This window comes from Leptonotus elevatus, chromosome 20, assembly GCF_054856555.1.
Source record: "Leptonotus elevatus isolate MCC_2025b chromosome 20, RoL_Lele_1.0, whole genome shotgun sequence".
In the NCBI taxonomy this organism is placed as follows: domain Eukaryota; kingdom Metazoa; phylum Chordata; class Actinopteri; order Syngnathiformes; family Syngnathidae; genus Leptonotus; species Leptonotus elevatus.
Genome location: NC_141258.1, coordinates 4,092,340 through 4,105,890, shown reverse-complemented (window position 1 = coordinate 4,105,890; position 13,551 = coordinate 4,092,340). Strand labels below are relative to the sequence as shown.

At 39.2% G+C, this 13,551-nt stretch overlaps 1 protein-coding gene across 2 annotated transcripts in view; it reads left to right on the top strand.

Moving 5' to 3' along the window:
- The window catches only part of svild (supervillin d), a 41,477-nt gene extending 37,422 nt beyond the window's left edge, over positions 1–4,055 (top strand). For both annotated transcript variants that reach the window (XM_086065196.1, XM_086065197.1), the window contains exons 20-29: positions 160–460; positions 547–701; positions 779–881; positions 1,830–2,037; positions 2,108–2,244; positions 2,345–2,500; positions 2,575–2,718; positions 2,865–2,977; positions 3,042–3,197; positions 3,301–4,055. In XM_086065196.1, the coding sequence (XP_085921322.1) occupies positions 160–460; positions 547–701; positions 779–881; positions 1,830–2,037; positions 2,108–2,244; positions 2,345–2,500; positions 2,575–2,718; positions 2,865–2,977; positions 3,042–3,197; positions 3,301–3,387 (1,560 nt within the window). In that variant the 3' untranslated portion in view covers positions 3,388–4,055. The remainder of the gene's footprint in view (positions 1–159; positions 461–546; positions 702–778; positions 882–1,829; positions 2,038–2,107; positions 2,245–2,344; positions 2,501–2,574; positions 2,719–2,864; positions 2,978–3,041; positions 3,198–3,300) is intronic.
- Positions 4,056–13,551: the final 9,496 nt, after the last annotated feature.

Sequence of the window (13,551 nt, the reverse complement as noted above, 5' to 3'; positions counted from 1 at the left end):
AAGATTTAATTTCCTTGATTTGTTGCTTGGCAGATCATTTCGCTTGTTTCAAGTAAATTTACACTAAAAACAAGTGCATTTTATCTCATATAATTAAGGAGACGTGTTTTTGCAGTGAAATGTAATTGAGGGGGGAAAAAAAATGTTTTGTCCACTCAGAGTCCAATCCACTCCAGCGTCCGCTCCTCGCCCGACTTGGACCTGCAGCCGTGCGACGCCAACGCGCTGCTGGACAACGAGCCGCCGGAGGTCAGCGCCGTCCTGGAGGGCGTGGACGTGCAGCGGGGCCACGGCGTGGTGAGGACGGAGGACGGCAGGCAGGCGGAGCTCTCCACGCTGGCCGTGGACGCCTGGCATATTAAGGAGTACGGCGAGGAAGCGGTGCCGGCGGAGAGCCTCGGGCAGCTCCACGAAGGCGACGCTTACATCGTCCGATGGAAGTACTCCATCACCACGCTCGGTGGGCTTTTTTTATATAAAGAAGTTGCCGTTTCAACCGCCATCACCGCCATCACCGCTTGCAACCGACCTATTTTCTCTCCCTAGTGGGGAAGCGGCAGAAACCCGGCGAGCTGAGCGCCGGCGTTGCGGGCAGGGAGAGGACGGCGTGCTTCTTCTGGCAGGGCCTCCAGTCCAGCGTTAGCGAGAAGGGCACCTCGGCGCTCAAGACGGTGGAGTTGGGCAACTTCAGGGGCTCACAAGTGGGTCTCAAGTGCCGCGCGCGTTGAAAATCAATGCAAACGGAGCGCTTGAATGCACGCGATGTGATTGGCTGCAGGTGCTGGTGAGTCAGGGGAAAGAGCCTCCCTGCTTCCTCCAGCTGTTCCAAGGTGGTTTGATCATACATAAGGGCAGTCGTGACAACTCCATCAAAAGCTCAGGTAAAAGGGACAATTTATAGTCGAATATTAGTATTGCACTAAAAAAGGGAAAAAAAAGTTGACGTAAATGTTTGAAAATTATTCTTTTTTTAAAGTTTAAAAACTTTATTCAGTGATTCTTCACATACCACTAGAGAGAACCCTTTTGCTATTTTGAGATCTATCTTAACTAACTAACTAAAACTCATAACGTGCCAGCCGATTTTGAGCATTTTCACTCATTTCCAAGGCTGACCAGAATATTGTGTATTATGAAAGATTGGATTCTGCTCTTTCATTTGAAAAAAAAAAGTTTTTTTTCTACCTTATTCTGTTCTTTAGTAATCACCATAGCTTGGTTTCACTGAATTCACCAATCTCTCACAAAATAACGAGAAAATTAGATTTTTGTAAAACGATGCATTTTCTGCACAACAGTGTCTTTGACAGTAATATTTTTTGGTTTTGTGACAAACATCTCAACAGTCCTTCCCTTCATTGAACAAGAATAAAAGCAATGAAAATGTGTTTTTGATGGCAAAATTATCACATTAACATATGTGGGAATGCTAAAGCATTCAGATCTTAGCGTTCCCACGCAATTTCTGCAGAAATTGCACTTTATCTAGTTTACAGAAGATGTTTGTCAACAAACATTTTCACATTTGGTAAATTACTTTTGGCAAATTATCAAAAAAGTGTTTGTGTACGTGTGTTTTAAACCCAATATTTGTGTGTGTGTGTGTGGTTAAGAGTGAAGTTGTTGCAAAGAGAGCAACTGCTGCCATCAAGTGGTCACCATTAACCATTACAGTGCTTCTCTGGCGTCATATGAGGACAGCCGCCCATTCATTAAAAAAAAAAATTGACAAGAAGACTCGCCACTGTGACGTGACGTCATGCTTTTATCTGACAAGAAATCTACTCCGTGGCAGAAAAAAGAGTTCATATTGTTGCTGCTGCCCCCAGGAGGCTGGAGGCTGTTCTGCGTCCGCGGCGAAGTGGAGGCGGAGGCCACGCTGTGGGAGGTGGAGTGCACCGGCGGCAGCCTGCGCTCGCGGGCCGTCCTCGTGCTGCTCCACGCTCAGGAAGCTCATCTCTACGTGTGGCACGGCTGCAAAGCTCACGCCGGCGCCAGGCAGGTGGCCAAGAGGGCCGTGGAGCGACTGAGCCAAGGGTAAGGACGGCGCTCCGGGCGGGCGGACGCGCTCCGAGTCGGCCGACTGACGGCTTCCGCTCTCTTCAAGGCGTCCTTGCGAGTTGGGTCTGAGCGGCGGCGGCGGCCGTGTGAAAGTCGAGGAGGTCGAGGAAGGAAGCGAGCCTGCGGAGTTCAAGAAGCTTCTTGGCGTGCAGGACAGGAAGTCGTACGACTGCATGCTTCAAGGTTGCGCACTTGCACTGAGCCAAGACACACATTTTGCCTTGGAAAGCGCAGCGCACTTCCAAAAAAAAATGTTTACTGAGCTGGGTTCAACTGCTTTCAGATCCCGGCAAGTACAATTACACCCCCCGGCTGTTCCGGCTGAGCGCCAGCTCGGGCGTGTTCGAGGGGGAGGAGCGTCTGTACCCCGCCAGGGTGACGGAGGGGGTCATGGCCATGCCCTTCCTGCAGGAGAACCTCTACTCGGCACAGCAGCCCGGTAAGCCCGGCCGTCGCTCGCTCGCTCGCTCGCCCGTTCTCACCTTTTGTTCATCGCGCCTGTTCCCGCGCCAGCTCTCTTCCTGCTGGACAACCGCATGGAGGTGTACCTGTGGCAGGGCTGGCAGCCCGAGGAGGAGCAGTGCACCGGCTCGGCAAAGATACGCTGGGACGTCGAGAGGAAGTGCGCCATGGAAACGGCACTGCAGTACTGTAAAGGTCAGCAGTTGTTTTTAGGGTCAAAGGTCAGAAGCTAGCTTGAAAGATTGTCAGCAGCTATGTGACAGCTACGGGTAGCCGTGATTTGAAAAACAGCAAGTATGGTAACTGAGCATGCCTTCTCATCATTTCTATTATGTTTACAGAAAAGAGCTCTCGGCGCCCCCCTCAGGCGTATCTGGTCATGGCAGGCTGTGAGCCACTCACCTTTACCAACATCTTCCCTTACTGGAAAAAGGACCCCAGCATTGCCTCCAAGGTGAGGAATATTCTTTTTCGGTGAATTGCACGTTTAACAATTGCTGCTTTTTGTTTGTTTTTAGTCTGAGGGTTCCAAAAACAAAGTGGCCTTAGTGAAGGAGGTGCTGTCCAAGCTCAGTAAGCTCCAATACTCCATCGAGGAGCTCACCGGGTCGCCCCTGCCCGACGGAGTTGACCCTCTGCGCCTGGAGGATTATCTCTCCGACCAGGACTTCAAGGTAGAATGAAGCCCCCCCCCCAAAAAAAAATAATAATATAAATACATAAATTGGGTCCAACAAGCTTGTAACGCTCATCTCGTAATTTGTTTTTGTTGTCCAGAAACTTCTGGAGATGAGTCGTGTGGAGTTCAACGCCCTGCCAAACTGGAAGCAGAAGAACCTGAAGAAAAGCAAGGGGCTTTTCTAAAAGCAACGACAAAAAAAAAATCTTACATTTAAAAATCACCTCATTTTGTAAAACAAATGTACAATTTTGTATAGTCTTTTCTAATGATACTTTTAGCCAATTAATCGTGCAATTTTTTTTTAGGAACTTTTGTGTTCCTTGTGCTAAGCTCTTCATGCTCATATCGTGTAATATACTGTCAATGTATTGTTTTAATCCAATTAGTGTTGCTTTTTGTGCCACAATGTATATAATAAGGCCAGTGGCTTAAAAGCCTGTTACATGTGTTGTTGTCCAATAATTGACTTTTGTCACCTGATGCCTTACAAAAAGTGGACATTATCTCCCCCTGCCCTCCAAAAACAAACAAAAAATATATACATTTTTTATATTGTTTAATTTGGTGGTAAATAATTGAGGATTCTTTTGAATAATCTTCAGCAACTGATCTTGTAAGGACCAAATAAGACTTTATCTTTTTTTTTAAGACTTGCCAACAGTGTTTGTGTGAAAAGTTTTACATGTAGCTCATTGAACATGTTATACATATGTTGCATGACTTCCTAGCCTCTGAATTGTTCGTTTTTCTGCAATATGATCCTTTTTTGTTTGTATAAAGAAATACGGATGAATGGCAATTTTCATTTTTGGCACATGGAAAACAAACGTGAATAAAATGTTTGTTTAAAAAAAAATCGTGGCTATTCTTTAAAAACAATCATGTAAAAAAAACACACACGCACACACATGTGAATGCAATTTGCGGTGGTCACGTGATAAGCGACGAGGAGCAAGCAGCTAGCTAGCCGGTGGGTTGTCTAAACCGCCAAACAACTAGGGAACTAACATACACATAAATATGTAATTATATTTAACTATATACTATAATGAGTTCTTAGGGGATAAGGGGAGCCATTAGAACACAGCCTTAGTATTATTAATACTATTAACACGTGTGTGCTCGTCCAGGAAGTGAGTTTGTGTTTCGGTGTCCATTTTTGGCATTCCAACTCAAAGAGTTCAAGTCAGTTTTTTGTTTGACCTTTTGTTTATTAATGACATCACATGGTGTTTTTATTTGTCGCTTTTAAATGTACCAACGTGTATAAAAGTGCCTGAAGTATTTATTTTTTTCCCCCTCCCTCTCCGTTGAGGACTGCCATGTTCATCTTTGTCCACCAGAGGGCGATATGCGATCTCATTTGTACTGTGCTGCAGCTCATCTTCCAGGTAGGACTAGTGTGAAAAATGTTACACATGTCATCTGTTTGGGTGATTTTTTTAGCAACTACGCGACTACATTATCTCATACGGAGTCAAATACGGTATTGATACAGCTATTTCAAATGATAGCTTCATAAAACGTACAAGAAATAGTGATGTCTATTATTGTCGTTTTTATCTTTTAAGCTAGCAGTTTGCTCTTCAATAGTTCTCGTTATATTGACCATAAATAATGAATGAAATAGGTTTGTCAAGTTCATCTTAAGTTACCAACCACCTGCGCCTCAATTAGACAAGATCTCAATTGTTTAGTTACTAGTTTCCACATGACCTGAAATGACTGAAGCATTGCAAATATCCCTCTTTTTCCGTTGAAGAATCAGCTGTATTATAAAATAAATAAAAGCTGTAAATAAAATAAAAAAAAATTTTTTTATTTTATTTTATTTTATTTTATTTTATTTTATTTTATTTTATTTTTTTATTTTATTTTATTTTATTATATTTTTTTATTTTATTTTTTATTTTATTTTATTTTATTTTATTTTTTTATTTTATTTAATTTAATTATTTTATTTTATTTTATTTTATTTTATTTTTTTATTTTATTTTATTTTATTTTATTTTATTTTATTTTATTTTATTTTATTTTATTTTAATTTTTATTTTATTTTATTTTATTTTATTTTATTTTATTTTATTTTATTTTATTTTATTTTATTTTAATTTTTATTTTTATTTTTATTTTTATTTTTATTTTTATTTTTATTTTTATTTTTATTTTTATTTTATTTTATTTTATTTTATTTTATTTTATTTTATTTTATTTTATTTTATTTTATTTTATTTTATTTTATTTTATTTTATTTTATTTTATTTTATTTTATTTTATTTTATTTTATTTTATTTTATTTTAATTTAATTTAATTTAATTTAATTTAATTTAATTTAATTTAATTTAATTTAATTTTTATTTTATTTTATTTTATTTTATTATTTTATTTTATTTTATTTTATTTTATTTTATAAAAAAAAAAAAATAATAATAATAATAAAATGTACAATTTTGTATAGTCTTTTCTAATGATACTTTTAGCCAATTAATCGTGCAATTTTTTTTAGGAACTTTTGTGTTCCTTGTGCTAAGCTCTTCATGCTCATATCGTGTAATATACTGTCAATGTATTGTTTTAATCCAATTAGTGTTGCTTTTTGTGCCACAATGTATATAATAAGGCCAGTGGCTTAAAAGCCTGTTACATGTGTTGTTGTCCAATAATTGACTTTTGTCACCTGATGCCTTACAAAAAGTGGACATTATCTCCCCCTGCCCTCCAAAAACAAACAAAAAATATATACATTTTTTATATTGTTTAATTTGGTGGTAAATAATTGAGGATTCTTTTGAATAATCTTCAGCAACTGATCTTGTAAGGACCAAATAAGACTTTATCTTTTTTTTTAAGACTTGCCAACAGTGTTTGTGTGAAATGTTTTACATGTAGCTCATTGAACATGTTATACATATGTTGCATGACTTCCTAGCCTCTGAATTGTTCGTTTTTCTGCAATATGATCCTTTTTTGTTTGTATAAAGAAATACGGATGAATGGCAATTTTCATTTTTGGCACATGGAAAACAAACGTGAATAAAATGTTTGTTTAAAAAAAAATTATGCTATGGTATTTTAAAATGATCGTGGCTATTCTTTAAAAACAATCATGTAAAAAAAACACGCACACACACGCACATGTGAATGCAATTTGCAGTGGTCACGTGATAAGCGACGAGGAGCAAGCAGCTAGCTAGCCGGTGGGTTGTCTAAACCGCCAAACAACTAGGGAACTAACATACACATAAATATGTAATTATATTTAACTATATACTATAATGAGTTCTTAGGGGATAAGGGGAGCCATTAGAACACAGCCTTAGTATTATTAATACTATTAACACGTGTGTGTGCTCGTCCAGGAAGTGAGTTTGTGTTTCGGTGTCCATTTTTGGCATTCCAACTCAAAGAGTTCAAGTCAGTTTTTTGTTTGACCTTTTGTTTATTAATGACATCACATGGTGTTCTTATTTGTCGCTTTTAAATGTACCAACGTGTATAAAAGTGCCTGAAGTATTTCTTTTTTTTCCCCCTCCCTCTCCGTCGAGGACTGCCATGTTCATCTTTGTCCACCAGAGGGCGATATGCGATCTCATTTGTACTGTGCTGCAGCTCATCTTCCAGGTAGGACTAGTGTGAAAAATGTTACACATGTCATCTGTTTGGGGGATTTTTTAGCAACTACGCGACTGCATTATCTCATACGGAGTCAAATACGGTATTGATACAGCTATTTCAAATGATAGCTTCATAAAACGTACAAGAAATAGTGATGTCTATTATTGTCATTTTTATCTTTTAAGCTAGCAGTTTGCTCTTCAATAGTTCTCGTTATATTGACCATAAATAATGAATGAAATAGGTTTGTCAAGTTCATCTTAAGTTACCAACGTGTGTTTTTCTACAGTCGTTCCCAACCACCTTCGCCTCAATTAGACAAGATCTCAATTGTTTAGTTACTAGTTTCCACATGACCTGAAATGACTAAAGCATCGCAAATATCCCTCTTTTTTTCCGTTGAAGAATCAGCTGTATTGGATTTATGTATCGATCTGCACATCACTAATGTGGGACAAATGATTGGCATTGGCATTAGAAGAAGACCCCACTGTGGGATCAATTCAGGTCGAGGAAACTTCTGGGCTTGGTTTTGCAACACCGGGCAAATTCCATTCGATCCTTTTACTTCCAAGTACCGAGAAGTATAAAACTTTGCGGAACCTTTGCTGGAAATGCTGCTCAATTTTTACGAGCCACAATATATAACGACCGCTCGGCATGATGCTGCTCTACACCACTAAAAGCAAAACCAAGACAATAAACAATAATAAGCATTATTAGATTTGCCAAGCAGACTTTTTGGTACCGCTTGTATTGAATGTCATTAGAAAATGGACGGGGAACTTTTTTCTTCTTCACAGTTATAAAGTCATGACGTTGATATTGCAATTTTTGTAAGTTTGGCTCTCATCCTAATTTGTTGTATGTTAGACATCCATACAAATGTGTCATGGCTGCTTTAGAGCGCCTCGTTGTCAGCTGTGAGTGCACGCTTGTTACATGGAGATAGGTTAAAGAGTGAGGGTGTTGGGTTCTAAAAAGTCGGACTTGGCAGCCAGTGAGTTTGCTCTAGGCAATGTCGCTTTAGAGTGCCTCGTTGTCACCAAATGCTATTTACACTTTTTTTTTTTTTTTAAATCATCCTTAAATTTACAAGACATTTATTTTCATTCTATTTGACTTCACTGAGCGAGTTTCACTTCATCACGGCGGTTTTAGTCAACGGTACACTGGCTTGGTCTATCCCTTTTTCGAACTTCCACACAGAATGAAATGAGGGTGAAAAAATCCCGAGCCAACCACGTTGGCAAACGCACGGCCGCTACCGCAGCTGTGTGGAACGAGCACGCGCACAAAAAGCTGCGCGTATCAGCCGCGACATCGGGCCGGCTTCCTGCAGATGACAGATTGATTGAAACCTCTAACTGCACCTCTCATCCATCATTCCGGCCTGTTTCTCATCCACCAGCTGCTCAGCTTTCCTCCTTTACATCACCGCACACACACACACACACACACACACACAAACACACACACATACAGAAATGGACGCCATGTTATGATAGAAACACCTACACGGCATCCTGACGGACACGCAAACACATTGAGTCAGTAGTTTGGCTTTCCGGGAGAAACACATGCTCGGTTAGTCAGTGGCCGTGAACTCCCTCCCACCTGGGCCGCATTAACCTCGCGCTCGCATGCTTTTGGACAGGTGCGAGCACGTTTTCGCTTGGCTTCGTGTCGACTTTGGCTTTGGAGAGAGGTGGCGCGGCACTAAGTCAATCAGAGCTGTATAAAGGTGCATATGGCGGAAATTTTCACTTTCTGTGAGTTGCTATGATGTGAGCAGTTCAGTACGGCGGCGTATTAGGGCCAGGTATTAATGTTTATTTTTTTTTTGAAGGTAGGGGCAATATTCCAAGAAAAAAACTTGACGTGACAAATTTGCGAGAGAAAAAACTTAAAAAAAAAAAAACGTAAATTTGCCACTTTATAAAGTGGCAAATTTGCGAGAAATAAACTCTGAAGCTTACAAGAAATACACGTAGCGTAGCTATAGTCTAATGTGAGGATTCATGGGTGGTTAATGGGACACTGTTTATAAAATGAAAAGGAAAGATGGAGACGGATTCATTCTTAATTTAGACTTTACTCGTCATACACGGCAGCTCGAGCGACAACACTTCCTGATCCCCTATCAGCTGACTAAACACTAACCAATCAGAAGCTAGCATACTTTAGGTCAATGCAAGTGAATGACGGAGAGCAGCAGATTCGACACATCAACTGAGCTACTTGTACAAAAAAGATATCAAAATGTATGAATCATTCTGGAAACAAATGTACAAGTAAATATTATTTTACCAAATTAACTTAAATGCTTGATCCTCAGGGGTGTGGATCTTCGCAAAGCGAGGCGTCTTTGGAATGCTTAACATGATACGGTTAAAGCCATTACTACTGTATCTCCTTATTTGAAAACCCAACCGAAAAGTATTGGCACAAAAATCCGAGTCGTACGCTACGTGTATTTCTCGTAAGTTTCTGAGGTTTTTTTATTTTCTTGCAAATCTGCCACTTTATAAAATCTCAAATTTGCCACTTTATAAACTCACACATTTGTGAGTTTTTTTTCTCAGTATATTGCCCCTCCCTCTAAAAAAAAAAATATATATATATATATATATATATATATATTATATGTGACCCTAATACGCCGTCATAGTTTAATTGTTTGTGTTCCAATAGCCGTTGCTTTACAGGTTATAATGCTGTGACGCCATCATGTGTTAGCATCAAGCTAGCAAACGTTAAGGCAATTTATATACAGTACATTATATAGTATAGTATATGTGTATATGTATGCGTGCAGCATTTTAGCTGTTGCCATTTTCACTTTCCACACTTTTTCAGCAGCTTTTTATGAAGTGAAATTGGATAACACGCCACGTTTGCAAAATGGATTCATCTCATTTAGACCTGAAACCACTGGCTAATTGTCTCCAGTGGTTTCCCCTTTGCCTGACTGACAGTTGCAAATATATTTGCGCTGTCACGGCGTATACAAACGAAGAACAATCTCAAGCATTTCATTGGCAGCGTGTGCCATTGGTGGCCAATTAAAATGGACGGCTCGCGAGTGATGTTGATGAATGTGCCAGCGCGTAAAGCAGGCTGACTGACGCTACTTAGCTTGCGCGCTAATAAACCCGCTAACCCTTAAGTCATAAAGACATTTTATTATTGAAGTTTATTAATGCCACATTTGCTTGTAAAAATTTGAATATAGTTATTTCCATGGTAACTTTAAATCACCTTTTAGTAGTAAGCAATATTGGTGCTTTTTTTTTTTTTGTTGCGTTAGCATCTGTGCTAGCAAATGTGTTGAGTTTGGTTCAGCACTTATGCAAATCTTTCCGCTCACATTAAAATGATTGCACTGTTCTGTATGGCTTTATTTAGTATTCACACCAATATTCACCATACAACTGTTATCCAAATTGTATTTATTTTTGCTGTCGTTTAGCCTAAATCACTTGTGGTGTTAGCGGTAGCGTCAAGGCTAACTTCAGATTTGTAGTCGTGTACAAGCTTTAAACATTCTAAAACAACCCAGATTTGTTTTATACTTCATGTTTGTAAGTAACATAATGCATTTGTAATATGACAGTAAATAGTTTTATTAATTACATACATTTGTACAAAAAAAAAAAATGCACCAAACCCAATTGCGCAAATATGGCATTTGTTCGACCTTCTATTTGCAAATAATGTGAAAACATTTACTTTGATTGGATGATGATGAGTCAAAGAAACCTTCTCCTTGGAAAACCTTGCTTTTGTCAGACGTCTCTTATTGGCTCGTCAAACAAAAAAGCTCGTCAGACAAAAAGCTCTTCTTGCCATGTAGACTGAACGAATGCATTCACACGCGTGACCTTCATCGCTAAGAGCGATCAATACAAAACAATAATGGATGTTTCTGGCAGCGCGCTCATTGGCCTTGTATGCTGTTTCTTTTTTTCTTTTTTTTTTGAATTTCAGGATTCAGAATAACGTTGATGTGATGAAAAATCTTAAAAGAAAAAATAGTGATCACCTTTTAGATGACATTTATAATCTGGGCAAAAGAAAAGGAAAACAATCGTTTAAAGGAAAGGTTAGCTCATGGCAATGTCTGGTTTTCGCCGTAAAAAAAATAATATAGTGATAGTAAATTGTCCTGTTTCACTAGGGGAGAAAAAAAGTTTCAAACTTGTTTTTTCTTACCTTACAAAAGCCAAAAGTGGATTTAAAAAAAAAATATATATATATATACATAAAAAATTTGTTAATTTTTTTTCTAACCTTTCAAGTAATTTATTGCATTTCCAAAGTGAAACTGGCACCGCGAAACTAAAATAAAAATGACGTCAAAATATAAATATATACTTTTACACACTTGGCACTTTTTAAAATTGAGAGAAACTGGCCTTATTTTATGATATTGGTTACTCATGGAGGCTGCTGATACCTGCCACCGATACTTACTGTAAGGCCCAAAAAAAAAAAACTGACTGCAAGTAAGACCTCCTCTACAGTATCTGGCGCTGTCCACGTTGGCAAATCGTATATAATGTATACATCAAAAGTACTACAAGAATTGGTACTCAAAAAGTGAATACTCATACGGTTCTGAACAAAAGTGATTGAACATAATTAAAAAAAAATAGAAGTATTTGTCATTGTTGACCTCTCCACGTAGTTAAGTAAAACTGAAATACTTTTTTTTTTGTTGTTGTTTGTTTCAATTTTCATTTGGCATGTAATACTGTATGTAGCCATTTATTTTTTGTGCTCGTTAACAAGAGCATTTGTCGTACCTCCAAAATCAAATTGACAAGCTCTCACGGTTGGTTAGCGACCGAGCTAACCACAGGAGGCCCCCGACACACACACCCACACACCCCCACACAAACACACTCGTTCCCGACGCCGTTCTCTGCGCTTGGTTGCTTCTTTGATCCTTCGCTCGCGTGGACGCACACGCTGATACTCATCAAATTGGACGCAGCGTATCGCATCTCACCGCCACGACAACGTATAGTATCCGCGCATGCAGCATTTAAAGAAGTGCCGGCGCTACATGCACCTTTTGAATAAACCTCCCACATCACAACTCTTTTGAAAAATGGATGCATGTTGAACGCGCTCCTCGGGGAGTCGATGATGCTGTGCGTTACGCCGCGTATGCGTGCGCGTGTTTACGCTCACTGAACTGATGCGACATGAAGAAGAAATAGAGTGACTTTGAACACAGTGCGATGAGGTGCTGTATAAGACAAAAATAACATTTGCCTCTCATGTAAAAAACTGTTTTTTTTGTGAGACCCGTTTTTGACTAAAGTTTTGACCTTTTTAGTTAAAAGAGAGTTTTAAAAAATATATATAATGCACATGGAATGGAAGACATCTCAAGTCTGTGTGAGAGGTTTGGTTGCGTGAGTGAGTTTTTTTTGTAAGAGTGGGTTTTATTCTGGAAGAGTGAGGTGCCAGGGAGTTTGACAAGGCGAGAGTTTTTTTTTTTTGGTGTGCAAGCTGGACATTGCTGTCATTTCTTCTGTAATTCCTGTATGTGAAAGTTGTTTTTATTCGAGTTTTCTTTTGTGCATGTGAGTTCTTTTTTTCTTTTCTTTTTTTATGAAAGGGAGTTTTCTTTGAGTGTGAGTCTTTTGTGTGCGTGTGTTTACGCCCACTAAACTGATGCTACATGAGGAAGAAAAAGAAATAGAGTAACTTTGAACCCAGTGTGATGAGGTGCCGTATTAGCCAAAAATGATATTTACCTCTCATGTGAAATCTTCTTCTTTTTTTGGGGGGGCTTTTTTTGATGAAAGTTTTGACCTATTTGGTTTAAAGGAGAGTTTTTTTATAAATCGTACGTTGAATGGAAAACATCTCAAATCTTTGTGTGAGAGTTTTGGTTGTGTGAGTGAGGCTTTTTTTTTCATAAGAGTGTTTATGTAAGAGTGAGGTGTCAGGGAGTTTGTGATAGGAGGAGATGTTTTTTTCAGGTGTATAAGACTGATGTGGTCAAATGTGAGAGGTTTCCTGTTGGTGTGAGTTTTTTCTGGGCTGTATGTGAAAGTTTTTATACGAGTTTTCTTTTGTGCATGTGAGATGTTTCTTTGAGTGTGAGGTTTTTCAGGTGAGTTTAATTTGCGGATGCATTTTTGGGTGAGCGGGGTTTACGGTGAGAGGTTATTGTGATGCATATGATTTTTTTTGTGTTTTCATTGATATGAGTGAGAAGTGTTTTTGGACCTGCGAAAATAAGAGATGATCTCGTTGCGCGTGAGAGAGTTCTTGTCTTTCTGATGTTGTGCGGCACAACCCTAGTTTTTCCTCAACCTTTCTTGAGGCAATTTTTCTTGTCTTGGTCTTTTCAGTATACAATAAGGTCTTGTTTGTTTTTCTTTCCACTGCGTGTGACTCATGAGCATGTATGGAAGCAGATGGAGCCTTTGACAGCGTTTGAGGAGGAGGAGGCGGCAGGCGGCGGCAGGCGACATTGCGGTGATGTCACTCACTCGGCCCTCTTCCTGTCTGCCCTCCCTAATCGAATCAAGTCGCCGTGGAGCTCTCGAAGCACAATCTAATTCCATCAGATCCGGATCCCCACGCTGCAGGGGAAGGTCGTGTGTCTCGCTATATTTGTGTGTGTGTGTGTGTGTGTGTTTCTTAAAAAGTGCGGATCAAACAGCAGGTGCAGTCAAATTCATGGAATCCCGCCACTGCTTGATAA